The sequence below is a fragment of the Melanerpes formicivorus genome, unplaced genomic scaffold (assembly GCF_026170545.1).
Source record: "Melanerpes formicivorus ecotype bairdi unplaced genomic scaffold, bMelFor1.0.p_v2 SCAF_18, whole genome shotgun sequence".
Lineage (NCBI taxonomy): Eukaryota > Metazoa > Chordata > Aves > Piciformes > Picidae > Melanerpes > Melanerpes formicivorus.
Window position 1 is genome coordinate 12,974,877 of NW_027142370.1, and position 11,734 is coordinate 12,986,610.

Here is an 11,734-nt window from a genome sequence, read left to right on the forward strand (position 1 = left end):
ATTGAAATATTGGCATTGCTGTGGGTGACAGGCAGAAAGACTCAAGTGATTCTTGAAGACAAGTTAAAGAAGTTGGAAGAGGAGTGTAAGCAGAAGGAGGCTGAACGTGTGAACCTGGAGCTGGAGCTGACCGAGGTGAAGGAGAGCCTTAAGAAAGCCTTGGCTGGTGGCATCACACTGGGCTTGGCTATTGAACCCAGGTCAGGAACATCAAGCCCACAGGTATGCAAAGACATGCACATTCCAGTACCATGAGCAGGGAGTGCCCTCCCTTCTCAACTCCAGTAAAATGAGTGGGAACTGAGAGGGTTTGGAAAGGTTTATTGAGGCCAGGCAATAAGAACTGGATGTCTGTGGCATCTGCATTCTCCACCTGCATCAGGTGTGCTGCAGTGGGGGACAGGCAGACATGGGAGCCACAGGCAGGATAATGTGCAAAGCTAAGCTGACAGCTCAGTGGTTGTTCCAGTGCATGAACATAGCCATTGCTCCTTCCTAGGGAGGTTTAAATGCACCAAGTCATCATGCAGTGATGGAGACCTGCTTGTATCAGTGTACTATCAGTCACTGCCAGCCTTTGTTAGGGCAGCATCTCACACTTTCACGACGGAGCTTGGCAGGCCTGTCCTAGCTTTGTAGATCTGTTAGAAGCAGCCAGCAGAAGGGTTAGAGAGGGCTGTATCAGTTCCTCCAGAGGACTCAATGTTGTTTAAGCAGAGAAAACAACCTTTAATTTTTCATCACAAACTTCCATTTTCACCCCAGAACACACACTTTGCTTTGTTGTCCTATGTTCTACCCTCGGGTTTTGTTTATTCCCCTTTATTATGAATAACCACGTCTTTTAAACATAAATCTGCAGTCCTAGGTCTAGATAGAAGGTGCTGCCCGTGGGACTGCTTGGAGGAAACTCAGTGTAGGCTTTTCTCTCTTCATTAGTCTCCCATCTTCAAGCACCGAACCCTGGAAAACTCTCCCATCTCCAGCTGTGACACCAGTGACACTGAGTGCTCTGTGCCTGTGAACAGTGCAGCGGCGCTGAAGCGACCTCCCTCATCGAACACTTCTCCCTGTCGAGGCCATGTCCTTCGGAAAGCAAAGGTGAGAAGGCTTACATCTCCTTTTCCTTTCCTGTCCTTTTTCTTTCTTAGGAAAAAAAAAAAGTCCTATTTGCTTGTGGAGAGACAAAAGAGGAGAGAGGAAGATTGGTTCCTGCTGCTTAGGTGGTGAAATGTAGCCTTAAGAAGAGAATGTGCCATGTCTGAATTGTTTGTGTTACCACATGAATAATGCTGAGCTTGGGCAACCTCTTGCAGGAGTATTGTTGAGTGGTCTGAGGGACACAAGGCTCAGGGGAGACCTTATTGCTCTCTACAACTACCTGAAGGGAGGTTGTAGCCAGGAGGGTTGGTCTCTTCTCCCAGGCAACCAGCACCAGAACAAGGGGACACAGTCTCAAGCTGCACCAGGGGAAGTTTAGGTTTGAGGTGAGGAGAAAGTTCTTCCCCAGAGAGAGTTGTTATCCATTGGAATGTGCTGCCCAGGGAGGTGGTGGAGTCACCATCCCTGGAGGTGTTCAAGAGGGGATTGGATGTGGCACTTGGTGTCATGGTTTAGTAGTCATGAGGTGTTGGGTGACAGGTTGGACTTGATGATCCTTGAGGTCTTTTCCAGCCTTACTGATTCTATGATTCTATGGCTCTGCTCTCTCATTCATGTTTTCCTCTGTTCCTTTCTAGATTGAATTAGCCAGGTAAGTGGTCTGTAGTATAGACAGCCCTACACTAAATCTGTGTAGTAAAGAAGTGTTGCAGTGAGTGTTCCAAACCACCACCAGATTGGCTCTGATCTTTGCCAGCTGTGGCAAGAAGAGAGTAGTAAATTATCACAATTGACAGCGTGTTGTGCAAGTACCTACTCTTAATGTGCACTTAGAGGAGAAAGTGAAGTGATCTAATTTAGTCTCACAAGTAACAGGCTGAAGCTTGCAGACCTCTTGCATTGTTATAGCTTTTGTCATTGGTGTGCTTCAGCTCAATGGGACTTGCACAGCCATTCTCCTGGGATAGTTAGTAGCAACAGGAGCCTGTGGGCAGCACGGAACCAAGGGTGACAGTCGGTCCAGGCTCTTATTGAGGTAGTAGTTCACTGTTCATTACAAACAGTACTGATTGCAGATATTTGTCTTTTGTGCACTCCATTTCCTTTTCAAAAGCAATGAAGCATTCTGTCCAGGGATGTTTTGAGTACCTGTTGTGACATAGCTTCATTGACTATAAATAAGTGCAGTGTCTGAGCACCTGGCACCTAAATACAGGAGATACAGAAAAAAAATCTTCATCCCAACAGCTGATTTGGTTTTCTGGCACATCCTAATCTCTTCATTTCCTCCATGCCAGCCCCTTTAGCCCCTTTGCCCAGGACATGAATTATTTTCTGCACTCTACCTTACATGAGAGCTTTCTCACCCTTCATCTACCACCATTTCTGCTGTCCATGGACATCAGCCTCTTTTTCTGCCAGTTAGCTTGATTCATGACATTCAACTAAGAAGAATTCAATTCAGCATAATAGGTTTCAGTTCTGTCTAACCTGGAAGTTTGTTGCTTGTAGGGTTAATGGTTGGACTCAGTAATCATGAAGGTCTTTTCAAACCTAAGTGATTCTGTGAATGTGTCTCAGACCCAAGCAGGGGTTCCTGTGCTCTAAAGCTTATCTTGGTATTCCAATTACAGTCTAATTTGTCTCATAAAGATACCATCTCTTAACTACAGGCTCTGCCTGTTAGCACACCATTACTCAGAGGCTGTGGTCTAACAGAGCCCTTGCAGAAGGGAGTGTGGATTTGTGCTAGGACAGGCACATTAAAGCCAGCTGTTTAATCTTTACAGCTGGAGAAACCACAGCCCTGTAACAACCTAAACATCTTTGGTGTCAAGAATCCCTTCCAGCTGTAGCAGGTTTTGGATGCTCAGCCCATACCATAGAGGGAAGCCCCTGCTGTGTTGTGGATGGCACGAGCTTGGTCAGGCTCTTTCACAGAGGAAGCTTGACTCTAAGATTAGGCTAAGTCAAAAGGATGTGGAGCTACTCAGCATATTTCCCATCCTGGGAAAAACAACTCCCAAGTATCCAATTCAGCTTGAACAGCTTTTTCCTTTTTATTTTTCCCCCTTCTCTAAAACCTCCTGCACTAAAGATTGAGTGAATTTTTGCTGAATTGGATATTGCAGCCCAAGCTGTACTCAGCAAGAAGCTGCAGCCAAAGCCTGCCAGCAGGCATGCAGCTGCACCACAGCCTGCTTTCAGAGGGGGGGACTTTGGCTTTCCATTCTCCTGGCTTTCTGCAGTTACAAGGGAGTCCCAGCCCTTTAGGTGTGGCTAAGCAAAGGGCATCACACATGAGTACCCCAGAGCAGGCCTTGGCTCTCCAGGCATGGATGTGAGTGCCGTGAAACAGATTTCAACATGGGAGCAAAACAGATTTCATGTCTGTGCCTGTGCTGGCATCCTCAGCAACTGGCAAACCTCCCAGAGGTGAGGGAGTTCTCTAAGCTTTCCAAATGTCATGAAGTGATTTCCCCCCGCCCCCCCAGTTTGTATTTGAATGCAGTTGGAGAAGAGTCCAGGCATCAGAGACTGCAGATCTGGGTGCTGCTTCTCCAAAAATCTCTCCCCTCAGCTGCACTGACACGAGAATAGAACTGTCTAAGGGTGGTGGTCATGAGGGTGGGGCTCTTCTCACTGGTGTCCAGTGATAGGACAAAGGGGCAGCAGGTACAAACCAGGAGGTTTCACATCAACTTAAGGAGAACCCTCTTTCACTTGAGGGTGCTGGAGCCCTGGAGCAGGCTGCCCAGAGAGGTTGTGGAGTCCCCCTTCTCTGGTGAGATTCCAAACCCACCTGGCCATTGTGATCCTGGGCAAGCTGCTTAGGCAAGGGAGTTGGACTGGATGATCTCCAGAGGTCCCTTCCACCTTCCACCATGCTGAGATAATGTGAGAAGGAAAGACAGAGAGAGTGAAGAAAGAGGATGTGGCCACAGAGTGGCTGGAGAGCAGCCAGGCAGAAAGGGACCTGGGGGTACTGGTTGATAGTAGGCTGAACATGAGCCAGCAGTGTGCCCAGGTGGCCAAAAAGGCCAATGGCATCCTGGCCTGTATCAGGAACAGTGTGGCCAGCAGGAACAGAGAGATCATTCTGCACCTGTACTCAGAACTGGTTAGGCCACACCTTGAGTCCTGTGTCCAGTTCTGGGCTCCTCAGTTTAGGAAAGATGTTGAGTTGCTGGAAGGTGTCCAGAGAAGGGCAACAAAGCTGGGGAGGGGTTTGGAGCACAGCCCTGTGAGGAGAGGCTGAGGGAGCTGGGGTTGCTGAGCCTGGAGAAGAGGAGGCTCAGGGGAGACCTTCTTGCTCTCTACAACTCCCTGAAGGGAGGTTGTAGCCAAGTGGGGGTTGGTCTCTTTTCCCAGGCAACCAGCAGCAGAACAAGAGGACACAGTCTCAGGCTGCGCTAGGGGAGGTTTAGGCTGGATGTTAGGAAGAAATTCTTCATAGAAAGAGAGATTGGCCATAGGAATGTGCTGCCCAGGCAGGTGGTGGAGTCACCATCACTGGAGGTGTTTAGGAAGAGCCTGGATGGGGTGCTTGGTGCCATGGTTTAGTTAATTAGATGGTGTTGGGTGATAGGTTGGACTTGATGATCTCAAAGGACTTTTCCAACCTGGTTAATTCTATTCTAGTCTAGTCTGGTCTGGTCTGGTCTAGTCTATATCTGTGTAACACATGGGTTTGATTATTTTAGCAAGCACTCACACGTTTGACAAGGCAGAAGGCATTTTAATTGTAATTTTGTTAATCTCTCCTCAACTGGAAATGGAGACTGTCTTAAAATGTGGAAACCACTATTCTGCATTGGCATTGCTATAGAGAAGTGGTCCAAGTGCCCTTGCTGCATCAGAGCAACAGTTACTGAAACACTGCACCTTTCAAATGGATTTCTAACCCAAGTTGTGCAGCAGGGAGACTGCAATGAGTATTTCTGCTTTGTTTTCCAAACTGGTGAATGTCAACAGCTTACATTTTGCTTATGTTCTGGGACTGGAGAGGAAAAAGAGCTCTGCCAGCTCCCTATCACGCTGTCAGTGTTGACTTAAACATTGGTGTGAACCTGCTGGAGAAAGAAAAACAAGAGAAAATTTCCTTCTGCACCTGCAAAAGAAAGCTACTGCCTTCAAGGCTTACTTAACATATGAAAAATTATCCTCCCAGCTGCTTACCCAAAGACTTCCTTTAGAGCTCTGGTAGCATATAGACAGGGAATGTACATTTGACAGCCTTTTAAAAGCAGTCTGGCTTCTCCCAGTACTGTGGTTTAAGTTTAGGTGTACCTTAATCTGCTGTGCAAAGCTGATTTTCTTTTAATAAAAGCACCATCTAAATTAAGGGAACAAAAAAACCTCACAAGATTAAAGAAACACCATAGAATTATTGCCTACCTGCTTTAACCCCAAGATTTAACACATCCAAGTGCTGGGTTCTGCACATTGGCCACAACAACCCCATGCAGTGCTACAGGCTGGGGTCAGAGTGGCTGGAGAGCAGCCAGGCAGAAAGGGACCTGAGGGTACTGGTTGATAGTAGGCTGAACATGAGCCAGCAGTGTGCCCAGGTGGCCAGGAAGGCCAATGGCATCCTGGCCTGCATCAGGAACAGTGTGGCCAGCAGGAGCAGGGAGGTCATTGTGCCCTGTACTCAGCACTGGTTAGGCCACACCTTGAGCCCTGTGTCCAGTTCTGGACACCTCAGTTTAAGAAAGATACTGAGTTGCTGGAACGTGTCCAGAGAAGGGCAACAAAGCTGGGGAGGGGTTTGGAGCACAGCCCTGTGAGGAGAGGCTGAGGGAGCTGGGGTTGCTTAGCCTGGAGAAGAGGAGGCTCAGGGGAGACCTTATTGCTGTCAACTCCTTGAAGGGAGGTTGTAGCCAGGTGGGGGCTCATCTCTTCTCCCAGGCAAGCAGCACCAGAACAAGAGGACACAGTCTCAAGCTGCACCAGGGGAGATTTAGGCTGGAGGTTAGGAAACAATTCTACGCAGAGAGAGTGATTGGCCATTGGAATGTGCTGCCCAGGGAGGTGGTGGAGTCACCATCATTAGGAGGAGACTTGATAGGGTGCTTGGTGCCATGGTTTAGTTGATGATAGGTTGGATGCGATGATCTCAAAGGTCTCTTCCAGCCTGGTCTATCCTATCCTATCCTATCCTATCCTATCCTATCCTATCCTATCCTATCCTATCCTATCCTATCCTATCCTATCCTATCCTATCCTATCCCTTTTTCCTTACATAGCTAAAACATCCACCAGCTGTGACCTTTACTGTTGCTTTACTATGGTTGAAGAAGTGCCATGGTCCTGCGGCTGTTCAGCCAAATTGATGCTGTTCCTGCAGCAGAGACAGATATTTACATGCATAAGAACTCTGAAATGTTCTGGAATGAGAGTGAAACTGAGGAATTCAGGGTGGGAGCCAAGTCAGCAGGCTGCCTGCAGAGTAGATGGGTGGGAGAGGAATCTGTAGACTCCAGTCCCTGGCTAAGAACATCTGGGCAGCTGCTCCATGGGGATTACTTCAGCCAGAGGCCAACTCCTTCATATCTTCATTAGTTTCTGATCACTGCAAGGGTGTGATTCAAAGAGTAGGCACAATGTGCATGTCCTGAGCTGAACCCATCCCTCTTCAGCTCATATAGACTGTTAGGACATGCTGTAGGTGTCACTCAGTGGCCCCAAGTTTGGTTTACCTGGGTGTTCAGCTGCAGCAATCTCATGCTTTTCATGGTTCTGTAGCAGAACCAATAGAAACAGTTTGCCCTGGGACATGGATGAAGGCATCACAGATTCTGTGCTTTGCTGAGGCTTGCAGCTGTCATTGTCCTCAGCTGACAGGTGGGGAACCTGAGGCACAGACAGGCAAAGTGATTTCTTTAGTTTGCTGAGCAATAGCTCAGCTTGGATTACAGGAAACAAATGCAATGTAAACTAACTTGTCAGACACTCTCACAACAAAGAAGTTTCTCCTTAAGTTCAAGTGAAACCTCCTGGGTTCTAGTTTGTACCCATTGTCCTCTCACTTGGCACCACTGAGAAGAGGCCAGCCTCATTCTCATGACCTCCATGTATCAAAGATCCCCTCTCAGACTGCTCTTTTCCAGGCTGAAGTGCCTAATGGTACTCTGCCTTACTCACCTGCAGCTGAGTGCTTTGCTCCATCAGCAGCCCATGCAGAAAGCCAAGAGAGCCTATTGCAGAGCAGAAGAAAGCAAAGCTGCTGGAGTGCAGCTGTGGAGGGGTGGAAGCTGCACACAGGCACTATCAGGACCTACTTGTTAGCATTCCCTAACTAATTTGTGGGCAGCAGGCTGGATCCAGCAGAGTTAATGGAAAAACTGTTGCTGACCTCAGCTGGCTGTGGCTCAGCAGATCTGATGACAGCAGTGAAACAAGCTGACTTCTCTAGCATTTTCCACATCTTTCTTTTTCTTCCCCTTTCCAGGAATGGGAGATGAAAAATGGAACATAAACATAGCAAAACCTCTCACTTTCCATAAAGGCCTTACCTACTATGGACCAAGACATAGGCTGCAAGAGACTCATCTAAAGGTGGTATCCAGTGGTACAAGAGAAGAGGTTCTAGGATTCTGTTATGTTAAAGGTAGCTTGGCGCTGACTTGCCTGTCCCCTGGACTTATTGCTGTGTAGCTACGTGTGCCCCTTCTTGTTAGCTGTAACTAGTTCTGACTTCACTGCTCAAGAAGATGAACACCAAAACATACCCCAAACCAGCCATAGTAATGAAAAAGGAGCATAAAGTCACAGCTGAAAGGTTGCTCTGCTGAAACATCACACACCAGCAACATTCATTCTCTCACCTCAGGTGGCCTGACACCACTGAAGACTGGTGCACCAAGACCCATGAGAAATCATCTCCTTCCAGGTTCAGAAGTGACATCTGAGGGCTGGCTGCAGCTCCTGCTCATCATTTGACACCTTGCTGTTGGCCTTTCACGTGGCAAAGCTACAGAAATGCCTCCACAGAACTGGGGTGGCTTGCTTGGCCAGGAAGGCAGGAGCTTGGCAGTGCCACAGTTCTCTACGCTGGGGTGGGAGCTGGGATGAGACAAGGCAGCTGTCAGCATTGGTTTGGAGCCTTTTTAGCCAGAGGCTTTTGCCACAGAGACAGAAAGCTTGGGGAGGGGGAATGGGGGTGGTGTGGAAATTGCCTTTTTAGCCCTTTCTCTTGACTCCTGTTGCACAGCACCAGTCATTTTCAGAGGTCATAGTGGTGAGCTGTAACTTGTGGCTGATTCTTAATATATTTGTTTTTTCTTTTAAAAAGGCAAGCTGGTATTTTTAGAGACTGCTTCTTTTCTCTGCTTTTTTTGACAAAAGAAGAAGAAGATGAAGAAAAAAAGAAGACTTCACAGCAATCAATCCTCAGCAGATAGCAGCAGCTCAGAACAGCTCACGCAGTCTTGTCCTGTTTGGCTAGAATATGGTAAACTTGAGTTAGAGAACACTGCTGTACTTAGTTTCCTTCATCTTTTCATACCTCAGCTAATGGTTTTTGAGGAAGATGGACTGAAAAGATGATGATGATGATGATTGCCAGACTCTTTTTTATATATATATCTATATATATAAAAATTTGACAGAGAATTTGGGGATTTTCTTAGGAGTCTTATTTCTGTTTACTAGGAAAAGGCATCTTGCATTTTAGTCTGTAAAGTGATAGAGGTAAGTCTGTTCTTTGTGTCACTCCTGAGAACTTACATGCAGTGAATTGCCAACTGAAGTCCTTCAAAAACTCATTATTAGCTTAAAAATAAATAATCAGGGGAGAGAGAGGGGGAAAAAAATATTATATGAGTTGGGTTCTTTTAATGTTTTCTCTGTGCTTTATTTTAAGCCTTTGGAGAGCCTTCAATCACATTCTCAAGATTCTTTTTTGCCTCCTCAACTGTGAGGACTAGAAAATTAATTGGAAAAAATTCAAGTACTACTACTTGTATTTTGACATAATCACAGATCTTAGGGCTGGAGTCTTTATAATTAGCTAAGACTTGCAATTAAAACCACAGAAGTTGGCACGACAGCAGTTAACCAAGGATCACATCCCTTCATGGCCCAGCCTGCAGTTTGTCTCTTACCTTTAAGAATAGGTGCGTGACTCCTGAAGGATAGACTGGGATTCCCAGCTGAGCTGGATGCCAGAGCACTTCCTGCAGGAGCTGAGGGGATTTGCAGGCAGAGAGCTGTCAGAAAGAGCTGCTGGGACACAGGACTGTGTCCTGTTCCCAGGTGCAGTTAGCGCTAAGGGTCCCATTGTCCTTAGCAGAGTAGAAACGGAGCCCAACAAAGGAAGGCTGCTTCTTGGGACTGTGATTTGTACAAAGTGCTGCAGGAATGCAGATGCAGTAGGGAAAGCAAGTGCCAGTGTGGTTTTTCACTAAAAGCAGCATTTTTTAATATGATTTTAGGTCATCTGCTTAACTCTCTCAAGTGGAGGGCACATCCCATGCTGTATGCCATATGGACTAAACAGTATCAAGTTCCCATCAAATTTTAGCAAAAAAACCCAAATTTGGAGCAAAAGTTAAGTTCATTTAGGCTTTTTATTTCAAATTAAGTTATTTATTTGTATATTTCACTAAGTATTTAATTTATATCTGTACATATTTATGATGCAAATTAGGCTTCTAGTCAAAGTTTGCAATGATGTAACAGTTGCCATGAAGAAGTGGTCCTGCACCAAGTAATGCAGAGTAGGCAAAAGCCAAGTCACTTTCCTTCTTTACCATTGAATCTTCCACCCCCCAACATCCCATGGGGGGGAAAAAAACAAACCAAACCAGGAATCCTTGGCAAGGCCATGTTGGAATTCATGCCTGAGACAGAAGTGTGGAAATGTGTGTCCAAGCAAGCAGAAATGGGGTGGTGCTGGGGCCATGCACACACCACCAGCCCTGGTGCCACAGCCTTCTGCTCCAACTTTGATGCTGGTCATCCTTGGCACCTATAGCACCTGCTGCAGCAGGGACTGCTGGCAAAATTAAGCAACTTCCTTTCACCCTTCCTCCAGCAAAGGCTCCATAAAGCCACCAGCAGCTCCCCTTCAACACGCCACAGACTAACTGCACGCCTTGTACCATCGCGACTGACATCAGCGACGTCTGCTCTTCAGAACGGCCAAGGACTGGAGAGGAGGAGAACAACAAACCCTCGGAAACCACCTCTCCAGTGACCACATTTGGTGCTGCACAGTGTTGGATAAAAAAGCCACAGGACTTTGTCTTTTCACCAGCGGCAGGCTGGGGATCAGCAGGCAGAGTCAGCCACGGAGCAGCACAATTTGGGTTTGAAAGGGAACCTCCCGTTGGAAACCGTTGCTGTGTCTAAGCAAACGGTAACTTTGTGCTTCCTCAAACTCCTGTTACCGGACTAGGTGCTTTGATGGTTTTTTTTACTGCCTTTTTTGTAAACAGGTGATGCTTTTTTTTTTAAAACCAAGAAACAATCATCACTTTGGGGGATCAAAGCTGTTTGTTGTTGGGCTTTTTTTTATTCCTGATGACCTGAGTGTGGCCATTTGATTTGGGTTGGGGTTTGTGTAGATGACAACGCTTCGTTGAGTGTCGACTCTCCGTTAAAGACACTTTGACATGAATTGGCCCAGGCTGGAGGTTGTTAAGGTAAAGTTCTCATCTTAAGAATGTAATTATTTCCTTAATGTATTTTTTAAAGAAACAAAATCATATTTAAAAGAAAGGAAAAAAAAAAAGAGAAAGAAAATAGGGGGGGGGGGGGGGGGGAAGGAGAAAACAACCAAAAAAACTCTTGGGGGGGAGAGGGGGGGGAAAAAAAAAAGCATGAAACAAACATGAACAAAGTCTTTTTGTTGTTGGTTTATTTTTGTTATTGGATATGTTGGCAGTGCCCATTATAACTGAGTGTAAATAGAGTCTTTCTACTGTATTTCTCAATGTATTTAAGGTGGTTTTGTTTTGGTTGTGTTGTTTTTTTTTGACACACATTCATGGAAACTTCTGTTGAAGAAAGAAAAAGATATCCAAACTAGACTCACCTTCAGCTGTGTGTGTGTCTCAAAAGCTTCCACTTAACTTTATACCTTTCTAGTTTATTCTTCAGAAAGTCTTGCAGAGTGTGAAAAGTAAAATAAATGGAAAAAAAAAACCTCAGACTGGCACCTGTTAGGTGTGACAGATCCAAGACCATTATTAATAAAGTTACCTGGCTAAAAAAATAAAGAGAAGTAGCTGTGGTGTTGTGTCTTGGTCCTCAGAGGTGGCAGCAGCAGCTGGCACCACAGCAGGATGCCCTCGATAGCCATCCTCAGCTCAGTGCCCTTCTCCCCTGCCAGGGTCACAGGCTGTAACTGCTGTTTTCTTGGTAGATCTATCCCCATTTCATCTTGGTAGGAGATGTGTCCCCAGCACCAGAACAAGAGGACACAGTCTCAAGCTGCACCAGGGGAAGTTTAGGCTGGAGGTGAGGAGAAAGCTCTTCCCAGAGAGAGTTGTTAGTTGTTGGAATGTGCTGCCCAGAGAGGTGGTGGAGTCACCATCCCTGGAGGTGTTCAAGAGGGGATTGGATGTGGCACTTGGTGCCATGGTCTAGTAGGCATGAGGTGTTGGGTGCCAGGTTGGACTTGATG

General features: G+C 46.4%; 1 protein-coding gene across 2 annotated transcripts in view; it reads left to right on the forward strand.

Annotated features, from left to right (window-relative positions):
• Positions 1 to 10,853, forward strand: part of AFAP1 (actin filament associated protein 1) — a 105,304-nt gene extending 94,451 nt beyond the window's left edge. For both annotated transcript variants that reach the window (XM_068149670.1, XM_068149671.1), the window contains exons 15-17: positions 32 to 222; positions 940 to 1,101; positions 7,556 to 10,853. In XM_068149670.1, the coding sequence (XP_068005771.1) occupies positions 32 to 222; positions 940 to 1,101; positions 7,556 to 7,582 (380 nt within the window). In that variant the 3' untranslated portion in view covers positions 7,583 to 10,853. The remainder of the gene's footprint in view (positions 1 to 31; positions 223 to 939; positions 1,102 to 7,555) is intronic.
• The last annotated feature ends 881 nt before the right edge of the window (positions 10,854 to 11,734 follow it).